At 34.4% G+C, this 14,005-nt stretch overlaps 1 protein-coding gene across 2 annotated transcripts in view; it reads right to left on the minus strand.

Annotated features, from left to right (window-relative positions):
* LOC145259146 (motile sperm domain-containing protein 2-like) overlaps positions 1-4,568 on the minus strand; it is a 185,227-nt gene extending 180,659 nt beyond the window's left edge. Inside the window, exons 1-2 of one of the 2 annotated variants that reach the window (XM_080116848.1) lie at positions 4,043-4,568; positions 3,873-3,933 (exon numbers count right to left, since the gene is read on the minus strand). In XM_080116848.1, coding sequence (XP_079972974.1) covers positions 3,873-3,933; positions 4,043-4,069 — 88 coding nt within the window. In that variant the 5' untranslated portion in view covers positions 4,070-4,568. The remainder of the gene's footprint in view (positions 1-3,872; positions 3,934-4,042) is intronic. The other variant, XM_080116849.1, reaches the window with a different exon arrangement.
* Positions 4,569-14,005: the final 9,437 nt, after the last annotated feature.

Below are 14,005 nucleotides of genomic sequence, written 5' to 3' on the forward strand. Positions count from 1 at the left end.
CTCTTCACATCTCTCTCAATCTTCACATCTCTCTTCACATCTCTCTCAATCTTCACATCGCTCTTCACATCTCTCTCAATCTTCACATCGCTCTCAACATCTCTCTCAACCTTCACATCTCTCAACATCTCTCTCAATCTTCACATCGCTCTCAACATCTCTCTCAACCTTCACATCTCTCTCAACATCTCTCTCAACCTTCACATCTCTCTCAACATCTCTCTCAATCTCAACATCTCTCTCAACCTTCACATCTCCTTCAACATCTCTCTCAACCTTCATATCTCCTTCAACATCTCTCCCAATCTTCACATCTCGCTCAACATCTCTCAACCTTCACATCTCTCTCAACCTTCACATCTCTATCAAGATCTCTCTCAACCTTCACATCTCTATCAAGATCTCTCTCAACATCTGTCTCAATCTTCACATCTCTCTCAACCTTCACATCACATCTCTCTCAATCTTCACATCTCTCTTCACATCTCTCTCAATCTTCACATCTCTCTTCACATCTCTCTCAACCTTCACATCGCTCTCAACATCTCTCTCAACCTTCACATCGCTCTCAACATCTCTCTCAATCTTCACATCTCTCTCAACATCTCTCTCAACATCTCTCTCAATCTTCACATCGCTCTCAACATCTCTCTCAATCTTCACATCTCTATCAACATCTCTCTCAACCTTCACATTTCTCTCAACATCTCTCTCAACCTTCACATTTCTCTCAACATCTCTCTCAATCTCAACATCTCTCTCAACCTTCACATCTCTCTCAACATCTCTCAATATTCACATATTTTTCATCTCTTTCAACATTTCTCTCAATCTTCAACATCTCTTTACAACTTTAACTTGGAGAACCTCGAATAAGAAACATAGATATGTGCGCCCTTTTTACACATACCATGTATGACTGTGTGAATTTAAAGAAATTACCGTCGTGTATTTGAGAAATGACAATGATGACTACAATAGTGGGGGGATATATCAACAGAAGACTTTCTTTTTAGGAATAAAACTTTTTTTTTTAAATAAATGTGATGTCCAATTAGCAAGTGCGTTATTCTGTCGCTTTGCGATTTACATTTTGTTAACGAAAAAAATATATATATGGACGTGGACGGTTTCCTCAGAAAAACTACATAAATAGACAACAAACCTAAAAAACTACACAAATAGACAACAAACCTAAAAAACTACACAAATAGACAACAAACCTAAAAAAAAACGACACAAATAGACAACAAACCTAAAAAACGACACAAATAAACAAACCTAAAAAACGACACAAATAGACAACAAACCTAAAAAACGACACAAATAGACAACAAACCTAAAAAACGACACAAATAGACAACAAACCTAAAAAACGACAAAATAGACAACAAACCTAAAAAAACGACAAAATAGACAACAAACCGAAAAAAACGACACAAATAGACAACAAACCTAAAAAACGACAAAATAGACAACAAACCTAAAAAAACGACAAAATAGACAACAAACCTAAAAAAAACGACACAAATAGACAACAAACCTAAAAAACGACACAAATAGACAACAAATCTAAAAAACGACACAAAAAGACAACAAACCTAAACAGTAGTCAAGAAAACAAATAAAAATTACAATTACCAAAGGCAAAATAATGCCACATTGCCACAGTGACATTTGTGTGGCTTTACCAGTATTTTATTTCATTTTCAAGCGATTATCGAGACTCCAAATATGACAGCCAGCCTCATGTTCGTCATCTTGTTGTCATTCTAACTTAGGAATTCAGTACTACTTGTGTTTCGAATTAAATAAATGCTTTAAAATAAGTTAAAACAGAGAAAAACTTGCTCAGGTAAGTAAAAGAGTAACTTATCTTGTACTTGGTAAAATTTATTTGTTTTTTTGTTTCTGGACACTTTTTCGTTTTTCGTTACAGTAAAAAATGTCCAAAAAATGTTATTTATCATTTGTTTTAATATTTTAGCCTTTTCGCATGAATATTAAAAAAATATGGAAAAAAATGGTTTTAAGTAGGAAATGAATTAACGAAATTCGCTTAAATGTATAATAATTGGTTTTAATGGCGAGAAACAATAAAGAATATAAATTCAATTTTCATATTTTCGTCCACCGATATACTATACTGCCCCTCCCCCATATACCTAAAAACTAGATTTTAATTTTTTTAACTATTACATAACGGATAACCATTTTTTTTTTAATTTCCAACATGGCTACCGTACAAGTATTTAGTTATCGGATTATTTTTAATTTTATTTTTCCTCTCGGATTTAGTTTCAATGACCGTTTTTTGCTCTTTCCATGCCCTCAATAGTATCCCTAAGGCAGGGGGTAGCCGTTGGTTGCTAACATTAAATGTAGGTTAGAATTTTATTTATTATTATTATTCTAAAATAAAGATACCCTTCATTGACCCCTAACACTAACCCTAAGCCAGAGATGGCAATCTGAAAACAATTAGTATTTTTCGATTATTTGAATTAATGTCCTATTTTCACAACGTTTCGGTCGATGTAACCTCCGACTTTCTTCAAATGCATTCTTCACGAACCCGAGAATCTTTATGTCGAATCTGTACAGAATTTTGAATGGAACCTTTACGGGGATAAGTATCGTCCGTGCCGAGTATTGAACCTCCAACCTTCAGAAGACTGTCACTTAGAACTGATTATCACTTAGCACTTTTATCCGTAGCGCCATGGGTCCTTACGTGATATGAATAACATCTGAGATGAGAACATATTTCGAGCAATTCAAATAACACAACCTATCAATCCTCATCTAAAAATATGATTTATTTATTTATTGTTTGTAACTAAAGTTTGCTTTTTTTTTTCTTTTTTGTGCGGCAATTAAATAAATGATTCCCCGTTCTTTCCTACGCAATCTAGTAAGCAGTGGGTGGTCAAGTAAATTCATTGATAAATTAAAGTGCCCCGCCCCCTTTCGCTAAAGTTATAAATATTCGGAGAGTTGGTAACTTTTTGTGGATAAATTTTAAAAGTTGGTTACGTGTAATCGTGTAAAAAAATAAATTAAAACCTCATTTTTATTTTTTCAACTAAATCTGTGTCAAAGGATCGAAATTGCACTTAACATAGAAATCATCTCAGGATTTAAAAAAAAAATTAAACAATTTAGGATGAAAAATTAAAACGGTACATTTATGGATTAACACCCTCCGTAGCTAAAAAAATAAATAAATGGATTCTACTTTTTTAATCGATTACGTGTGAACACCTATAAAAACTATTTTGGAATTTAGATCGCGACTGTCATAAAACCTTTGAAGGTCTCTGAAAAGAGGGATCATTTTATGTTAAATCCCCATGCAAAACAGATCCCCCACTCTAAATTCTAAATAGTTTTACTTTTTCTTTCCGGCAAGTTTTTCAGGGTGTTCCTTTAAAAATTAAACTTATTTTCCTTTGTTTATTTTTCTATGAAGGAGGGGGTAACTAACTTACAATAATGCCAATTAAACAATTTATAATGAAGAAAAACTTCCAATCAAAGAATTAATCTAAAAGAAATTAAGACAAAATGACAAACTACGACTGAACATTTATCGTTAATTATATTCAAGAGATAAACAAAAACACCTGTTTCGTGTGTGAAATAGCGAAGATTTGATTTGTATATAAAACCCATCGAGAAGCAAGACAATGGGCATCGATTTCGAATAGATTTAATACCGACCAGTTTGGAAATGGTGAAAATAGTCCTCAAAGAGTTCTTTTTGTTTCACCAGCCGAGACGAGTTTGCCATTCTCACTTAAAACGGCTGCTTCTTCATTCAGTCAGAAACAGCAAATGTCATTAAAAAGAACAAGAAGAAAATTAAATACCTCGATATTTATCCAGGAATATTCGCCTTACAGACGACACTTGATCTGGGGCGGCCGGCTCCTGTAGAAAAGAAGAGTTTTTCCGTATTAGCGAAACCATAACAATCTGTTTCTGCTGATAAATAACAAGTGATAAGCGAGTCCAAAGTAAATATATAAGTATAGCTTACGTCGTCGACCATCTCCGGCGCCGCCATGTTGGTCGGGGCAACTAAAGAGTCAATTCAGGGGAAGATAACTCTCGTCCTTCTTTATAAATAGTATTTCGTTAAGAATTTCTTCTTTTTTTTTTTTACCTCATGTTTCTTCTAATGTTATTATTTCTCTGTTTTGTTATTTTATTAGAGTTGATTTGTTCCTTCCTTCCAGATGTTCAATATGTATCTAACGCTTATTTTTATGTGTTTACTTCTTAATATTCACAACAATTAACTTTAAATGTTAACCTCCAGCAGGTGTTATACTGTTTTCAATCCAACAATGTCTTTTATAAGTATTTGATAATAATAACGGAATAAATAAATTTCTTTTATTTTGATATCATTCTGATTTCTACCTTAGTGTAGGTCTTTCAAGTTAATGTTTTCTTTGTTTTTTTTTTATTATTTCATTTCTTTCGTCTTACAACTGATTCATGGCAACCAACTTGTTTCGTGACAGTTCTTCCATGTGGGAGGACACATCTGTTTGGGAAGTGCCTCTGCGGGAGACACTTTTGCTTTCGCCTTGTCGACCCTTCAAAATGACGTCACCAATTGACGAGAGTGTGTCTTTAAAATGTATTGCTAAAATTCTCATCCAAAATAGCAAATGATAGGCAATAATAATGTTCATTCATTTTGAACAAATTAAAAAGTTAGAAATCTTTTATAAAGAACTAGCAGAGCTATCCGGCATTATCCAAAGCCATAAAAAAAGCTAGAAATAGAAGATGTTAAATAGTGTGTAGTTTCTCCCGACTCCCAGAAGAAATTTCTTGTTATGAGATGAGTGAAAAAAGAAAACTTAGGAAGTCTTCAGAGCATTAATGAAAGGGTCAAATTAAAGTTGCCTCCAGAGCACTGCAAAAAGTTTCTCCCACTCTATCTTTCTTTGTAGAGAAATGACAATAGTTAAGAAACGATAAATTAAATCCAGTGTTAGTGTCTTTAAATTAAAAAAAAAATGCTGATTCATTTCCTGGTCTATATTAATAAATGATAATATTAAAAATCGTGTTTGATTCTTGATAACATTAAACGATACAAATAGCCGTTTTACTCCAAAGAATGATTTTTTTTTTTTTTTCTAAATTTTAGATATAACTTTTCTGGGGTTATTCTGATAAAAATATACTAACTTTGTGGGTATTTTTTGTGTATTTTTGAAGTTTCAGTTGAACATACAAACCAACAAACAACTGCCCTTTATATGAGAGATGAGTAATATTCATTTATATTATATTTAATGTAATAATTAAAAAATTAAGTTAATGCTATTTTATAATAATATATTTTCATTAGAATGTTTTAATTTATTTTATTATATTTGTATATATTGTAATTACGAGCAAAAATATACCCCCTCATATTTTGGTAGCCTAGAAGATTATTTATTTGCAGATCATCTTCATAGTTGTTGTGTCTGCAAATAAATAAATAAATATACAAATTACTCATCTCAAAGGATTAAAAGAAATTTTTAAATAGAGGAATGGTATTGTGATAGACAAACATCTAATAGGCTACCCTGTAAAATAGTAAGTAATGCATTTGAAGATGGTCTCAGAAAAAAAAAATAAAATGCTTGTTGCCATGGCAATAAGGGCTAAATTATAGACAAAAAATACAATTTTTATTTTGAACACATTTAAAAAGTGTTATTAGAAGTTGTAAGTTATGATTTTTCCAAATTTATTTTTTTATACAATGTTTCAAGTAAATTACATCCTTCTCTTTGTAAATTATATTTTATGTATTTTTCTTCTCTCTTTCTCTCTCTTTTCTTCTTTTCTCTCTCTATCATCATTTCTCTTTTTCTTCTTTTCTCTCTCTATCATCTAACTGCCAATCTTCTTCTTCTTCTTCTTCTTCTTCTTCTTCTTCTTCAAACTGCCAATCTGTTTTCTCCTTTCTTCTCTCTCGTTCCCTCTTTCTCTACTTATCTCCCAACTGTCTTTCTTCTCTTGCACTCTTTTCCAAGCCATTTTCACTTATTTTTCTAAATGATATTTTATAAAAATCTTATTTTCATCATAACAATTTCGTTTCGTTCTTGAGGTAGGATAAGTTTGAGTCCATATTTTCTTTTATTCAATTAAAACACACAAATATAAAACAATGTTAAAATTGATTGAAATCTATTCCTATTGCATGTAGATGCAATCTTTTGTTTCATAATTCGGTTAGCTAAAACAGGCATATCCACACTTGCATTGAAATACATCAGATGATTAGAGCATTACTGTATATGCACACGATTGTCAACCATTATGGTTTCTGTCCCGCCTTAACTTGGCATTAAATTATTATATAGTTTGATCTGAGATCTGGTTTCACTAGATATTATCATCTCCTGCCACGAATTGGCAGGAAGTGAAATACAAATGTGACCAGCATTAACTGGCCAACAATGGTATTTATATGCTGTTACCTGACACCCCTTGAAATACCAGAATGCACTCCCCTAAAAGCTACATAAAGATGACAGATGTCATCTTTATATAGCTTTTAGGGAGTCATTCAGGTTTTTAGGGAGTCATTCAGCAGTAACTTTGTAGATTGCTCTTAGTGTTCTTACTTATCAACATTTAAATCCATGTTGGGCTGTATCAATGTTATTGTTCGAGTTCATGTTTATTGCCAATACTCGTGTTTGAGTCCATGTTGGATTGTATCGACATAGTTGTTTGAGTGTGTGTTTGGTCATATCAACATTATTGCTTGAGTCTCAATTGGATTATATTTACATTATTGTTCAACTCTGTGTTTGATGTTATTGTCTGCTGTGGCAAAAATTGTGGGAATGCAGGCTTACCTCTTAGACGGCCTTGGTGTGCACTTTGCTGACACAGCGTCATGATGCTGAAAAGGGTCCAAGATGGCGCCTGAAGTCTTATATAACAATGCAGCTTCATGTCTGCCTAGGCGGTGAAAGAACACTTTGAGAGCTTCGGGCTGTCATGCAAGGAGTCAGAGTGCCTGCAAGATGGAGTGAAAGTTCTTGGCTTGCATGTGAGCAGCAGCGCAGATGGACTCCGTTGGGCAAGAGGTGGTGACATCATGGAAGTTCCATCCAACATCATGTGTCGGAGCGTTTTTTCCATCTGCAGAAAACTGGTGGGCCACTTTTCCGTATGTGGGTGGCTTCGGATGGTGGTGATTGCCATAAAGCAACGTGCGACTTCCATGTCAATGGGATTGGACAATGAGGTGCGCGATCCTGCCCTGCGAAGCATGCTAGTGGAAGCTGTGGCCAGAGTGACCAAGGACGACCCCATGTGAGGGAGCTGGTGCATCGACAGGAGTGAGTTTACAGTTTGGGTGGATGCCAGCTCACTCGCCTTTGGCGTTTCTCTGGCAGTCGACGGATTTATCGTAGAAGATGCCTGCTGGCTTCAGCCAGAAAATGACGCTGAGCACATAAACCTGGCTGAGCTTGATACTACATTGCCAAAAGAAGTGGATGAACCGGCATCTGTGAATTGTGCTGTGGTGGGGCATCAGCTTAGGCCGGACCATGTTGCTGATGTTCATTGCCAAAGCGGGCACCCTAGTGTGAACCAAACCCTTTACTTCACCAGGCTGGTCAACCCCAAAGAAGGGCATGAAATCTGTTGTGAGGAGCTGCGAAACCTGTCGGTCGATCGACCCAGCACTCGTCCAGTGGAAAAAGGAAAGACTGAGTGTGAGAGGAAATTGGAACAGGCTCACAATGGACGTAACTCACCACAACGGCGGGCATTTTTTGACACTCATCGATTGCGGACCGTCTAGATTTGCATTGTGGCGGCCTCTTTACCGGCAGGACTTGGCTGCCGTTATCCATGAGCTGGAAAGTGTTTTCCTCAAGTGTGGTCTCCTTTCTGAGATGCTGACTAACAATGACACCGCCTTTGTTAACGAACAGTTCAAACAGTTCGCAGACAGCTGGGGTATACGTCTGCAATTTTGGTGTGCCCATGTGCCAAGCGGGAATGGAATTATTGAGAGAAACCACAGGACCGTCAAGACCATCGCAGCTAGGAAGGGGTGTACGGTGCCTGAGGCAGTCTATTGGTATAAGGTCACCCCTAAGGATGACATTTCACCCTCTACCGTGCCAGCCGAATTACTCACAGGTACTACGTCAGGGTGAGAGGCATGAAGACCAGCCCACTGCCTGAGCCAGAGGCGACGAGAGAGAGTATAAAAGAGGGGGATGTCATCTGGGTTAAGAACCCCCAAGGCAAATGCACCACACACTATGGAACCGGGCGTGTTACTGAGGTCATCAGCCCTCAATCAGTGTGGATTGACAGGGTACCCTGTCACATCAAGGATCTTTGATCAACATCACAAGCACAGCTGCCACTCGGCGATGAGAGCGAGACTGGATCTGAGACCAGTGAACCATCATTCATCGGACAGTGAGCCTGAGACTAGCAGCCTTGGGTTCACCGACCCTGAAACCGAGGATGAAAGCACAGGCGAGGACGAAGGCCTCAGTCACCCTCTCCGAAGAAGCACCTGAAGAAAAAGGGCACCACATCACTGCCCTCTCTGTGATGATGATATCAAGGGGGAGTGTAGCGAAAATTGCAGGAATGCAGGCTTACCTCTTAAATGTCCTCAGTGTGCACTTTGTCGACGCAGTGTCATGATGCTGAAAAGGGTCCAAGATGGCGCCTGTGGCCTTATATAACAATGCAGTATCTCAGAATTTCATGTACTCTCACGCACATATGCAAATATACAAATTTGGAGAACTCTGTCTTTTATAAAAACAGACCACTGGAGCAGATGCCTGAGACGTGAGGTCATATCTATGTTATTGTTCAAGTCTTTGTTGGATCATATTGATGTTATTGTCTGAATTCATACTGGATTATATCAATGTTATTTTCCGAATCTGTGTTGGGTTCTATTCGTGTTTTGTTTTACTCTGTGTTGGGTAGTATCGATGCTATTGATCAGGACCATACTGCACTGTATCAGTGTTATTGTTTGAATCCATTTTGGGGTCATTAACGTTATAGTTGGGGTCTGTGTTCAGTTGTATCGACGCCATTGTTCGAGTTTATGTTGGGTCATATTGATGTTGTGTTCAGGTCTGTGTTGGGTCGTATATATGTTCTTTTTTGTGTCTGTGTTTAGTTGTATGGACATTAATGTTCAAGTCTATGTTGGGTCATATCGATATTATTGTTAGAGTCTGTGTTAAGTTGTATTGGCAATATTTTTTTAGTCCATGTTGGGTTTAATCAACATTATTGTTCAAATTTGTGTTGAATTGTATTAGTATTGTCCTTCTAGTCTGTGCATTGATGTTACCATCGGCATAACTGATTGAGTTCATGTTGAGTCATATCTGCATTGCTGTTGAGTTCATGTCGGCAAGCATTCTAGTTTGAGTCAAGAGTTCTCTTGCTTTTATTGACACAAAAACTCCATACACAAGGCCAACCTGGACTAAATTGCATTTCTACTTTTATACCTCCTGCTGAACAAAATTGCCTTGTATGCTTGTATTCTTATTCTGTTAAATAAAGTTGATCTTATTGTTGAGAAGATATTAGTATTTTTATATAAAACTCTGGTGACCTTTTCCATTTCTTCCTCAAGGAAGCTGAGTCGGTTGGATATATATGCTACAGTAAAATTTCTAACTCGAATATTCAACAAGCATCTCTCATCTTCACCAACTACCTTCTCTAGAAAGTCGATCCTTTTCTTCTGTGAAATGAAGAAACGCGAGAGAAAAGGCTGACCAAATGAGCAAAGAAATAATACAAAGAAAGAATGCAGCAAGGAAGTAGAGATAGAAAGAAAGGAAAGAAAGAAAGTAGAAGAGGAAAGTGAGACAAAAAAGGGGATAAGTATAATGAAACAGAAGGAAAGGAGAAAATGGACGTAATATCAATACTTGTCGTATATTAGCCAAACTATTCAAATGCTGTTGACATCTCATCCTTATTTATTAACTAGTTTTGGGATGATTAATCAAAATTAGAATAATGAATCACAAACATTTGTGTTTATTTTCCAATGCCAAAAATGATTTTTTAAATTTTCTTTTCGTCAACTTAATTTGTCTGGTACCAATACTAAAATGATAAATAATTATTGATTTTAAAGTGCCAGTAAAATCAAAATCTATAAATCACCCCCTTCTCCACAAATATATTTTTATGTTTGCGAAAATATATGCACATATTAAATGAGTATTTGCAGTAATCAAAAGCAGATATTAGATGGGTTTTGCAGTGATCAGAAAATTCAAAGACATAATAACTATATAAAGCTCATTATTTAGAAATTTAAAAAAATCTGAATCAGTAATTGTATTGGAATCAGGAATTTAGAATAAACTTTGTAATTGTATCAGAATCAGGAAAAATATTGGAATTGTGCCATTACTAATATTATCACACTTCCTTCACCACCAGATAACGAGGAAGTTTCCAGTAGAAAATAAGACGGTATAATTTAAATAATATATTTTGATTTTATTAATAAAAATAAAAGATCAAATTTTTCTATATTGCTGGATCAACATAATATCATTTCTTTTAGTTGAAGTGACAGATACAATTTCCAGTTCATGGAATAAATAGTCTTTTAATATAATTGTTTATTCATCATAGACTGGAAATGAAGAAAGAAATCGTGCTAAATGCATACATATACTAGTATTTTTTTTTTTTTTTTTTTTTGCAATATCAAAGACAAGAGTAAACCTTATTTTGAAATATCTCAGCTGGTGGAGTACGGAAAGTTTAAGGTCAAATCACTTGCAAGTCGACAGCTATCCGACGATGAGTTTTATGAAAACAATTTTAATTTTTTCTCCTGTTATTGTTCACACTTTATTCTTTTGCTAAATCTTCACAAGAAACAGACACGTTTGTCAGTGTGATAATCGATGACCAAAGAATTGATTTTTGAAATAGAGTGAAGAAGATGTTTTGTTCATTTTTCTATCAAGTAATTTCATTTTTCAGTTTGAGATATAGAGTTGTTTTTTTTTCAATGATTCCTTATCCGCAAAACAAAGGCAATTAATTTTCTGCTGAGAACTAATGATTAATAACTAATGCCACAATATATAATGCCCCATCCTTTTTGTTTTTGAACTTAATTAATTTCTTCTAAGAAATTGTGTACATTTTATAAATAATCATACCAGGGTCAATGCAAAAGTAAAGCCTACCATTTTTTAACTCAAAAAGTTTAAAAGCTAAAAGACAGTAGTAGTATCATAAAAACGTTTTATGTCCCAGAATTTATTTTTCTACATAGTCACCACTAGGTGTATCAGAATGTTTTTGGAATTTTTGGCATCCCTAACACAAAACTGCGAATAAAATATAAAAAACTCGTAATTTCTCTTTTAAAAGTGGGTTGTTTATTTTCTTTATGGAATATACTTCCAAAATAAACTATTAAAGTTGTTTAAAAAATAATAGAAATATTATTTTTTATTTTAAAAAAAAACAGTGTTTACAAAGTGCCTGCGCGCGTTCATGCGGCCATTTCTTTTACGTAATAAAATCAATTGAATTTTACGAGTTAATTTTTTTTCAATTTTTAAACCTTAAAAATCTATCAAAATTTTTCTATTGGTTCAATTTTTAAGATATTTTCAGGTTCAATGTGAAATTTTATGCTCTTTCCAATAAGCCGAATATAATATTCTAGACAAGCGTTTTTGAAATTCATCCCCCACCCCATTTTGAAATGTCTATTAAAATGAAAATAATTAATTTTCTCACCTCAAATTTATATATCACAAATTGAAGATGAAAGATCAATAAATAAAATAAGCTAATTTAAAACAAAAAAAGAACAGTTATTTGCAAATTTACCTGTAAATTCCAAAGTTTAAAACCTTTATTTTTAAAACCACATTAAATTTTTTTTTTTAAGTGAAACCTTATAATTTTGTTATATTGTTCAGAAAATTTTGTATAATTACGACAATTACTTCTATTTCATTCAATGTTGTTTTTTTTAGATATTTAAAAAAAATTCCCTCCATAAAGAAGAAATTAAATATATTAAATCAAAAACTCATGTATTTCTTTAAGAGAATAAAAAAAAAATCGGTAGAATGTTTTTTTTAACGGCAAAAACTGATAAGTGAAATGGGATCATTTTTCAACTACGGTGACCCATGTTGACTAACTTTTGTTTACAGCACGCAATAGAAAGAGGTATTTATCTGGCGCTTAAAGCCACCAAAGATATCAACTCAAAGAAAAGCAGACATTTGTCTCCCTTTATTTCAACTGTGAAAAAGGACATGGAATATAAAATATAAATATGGATAAATTCTTAACAATGAAGAATGGAAGTACCCATTGATTAGTATTTTTTTAAAGGTAAGTGATTTTTGGAATGTATATATATGTTATTATCGAATTAAGTTAAAATTTGTTGATTTTCTTTAAGTCTTTTTTTAAAGAAAACCGATTTAAAAAAAAAAAACAAATATTGCATAATTTGCTATTAATCCTGTTATTTTTTTAAATGTGGTCTTTGCTCTTTTAATTGGAAAAAAATTAAGGCTGGAGTTACATTTTTCAAGTAGTTATAAGCTTTGAAAGATAGGAGGTTTAATTATTCAAGATTTTATCACGCATTTTTAATGGCGATTTCTGACACTACTAAGTCACCACCATTCTCAATGAACTTTTGAGAGGAATTCAATGATACATCTCTGCTCCTGATGCACATTCATGAAAGGGGTTGCTTCCTTAGAGTTTCACACCATCAATATCAGTAATAGAGAAATAAAACATTTAGGTCATGAATGCATGAGTTCAGTCACCATAACAATGCAGTTTGAAATCCCCTCTGATTCATTTGACTGAATAAAAAATTAGGAGGCATTAGTTTTGGAACACCCTGATATATTGTCTGAGAAACTAAACTAAAGATAAGGTATAGACTTGGGTTTATAACTTGGTATGATCTACCATTAACATTTACATTGACCATCTGCAATCATGTTCCATTAAGCTATGCTCGTCCTTTTATTTATTACAAAGGAGTCACTACTCTTGTTTGAAGCATGGAATATGTGTCTACATTAAAGATGGCTTTCTAGGTGGTAGGGACATCTCCAGAGAAGACTCTAAATTACCCTATATGTGCTTCCAGGTTACACTTGCTCACACCACTGTTTTTATATTTGCCCTCTATCGCCCCTATAATAGTGGAGTTACTATCTTTAAGAATATCTGAGAAAATTTACAACATCCTGTCTACTTATCTTTCAACTAGCATTCATGTCTATGTTCACAATGTGGAATGGTGAACCCGCTCAAACAAGACAGATGATGAGGGGAGGTTTTGTTATAATTTTTCCATTGCTAATGACCTAACTCAGATTGTTCACAACCCTACCCGTGTGCCCAACACTGATGGTTAGTATTCAAGTCTCCCAGCCATTTTACCCACAACATGCCCTGAACTGTGTTCATTCTTCGTTCTGTCTCCACTGGGATCTTCTGACCACTCGGTTGTATCAGTTAAGATAAAAATGAGATGTACTAAATGCTCAGACAAACCTCTTCATCATACAGTATATCGATACTCTATAGCTGACTGGGATAGTTTCTGAACATTTATATCAGATGTACCTCTGCATTTATGTGGATGCAAAATTCGGAAATGATCCTTTTGTCTCCATTATAAATCACATTTCCGAAAGCTACCCAGTTCTTGGGGAGCTTTCTTGCATTTCTTCTTTCCCATCTCCTCCCTCTTTGCCGTCAATGGCCATTCAACAGTCGACCGAAGTAAAAGATTCCCAAGGAAATATCCTCATCTCAAAGAAGTTCTTCCACTGGCAATGAATAGCCGTAAAAAAAAATTAAAATATTAAGTTTTCTTGAAAAGAAACTAAAATTTTTTTTGTACTTTCATCTAACAATTTGCACTTTTTGCAAA

This window comes from Euprymna scolopes, chromosome 34 (genome assembly GCF_053919585.1).
Source record: "Euprymna scolopes isolate OS-2025 chromosome 34, ASM5391958v1, whole genome shotgun sequence".
In the NCBI taxonomy this organism is placed as follows: domain Eukaryota; kingdom Metazoa; phylum Mollusca; class Cephalopoda; order Sepiida; family Sepiolidae; genus Euprymna; species Euprymna scolopes.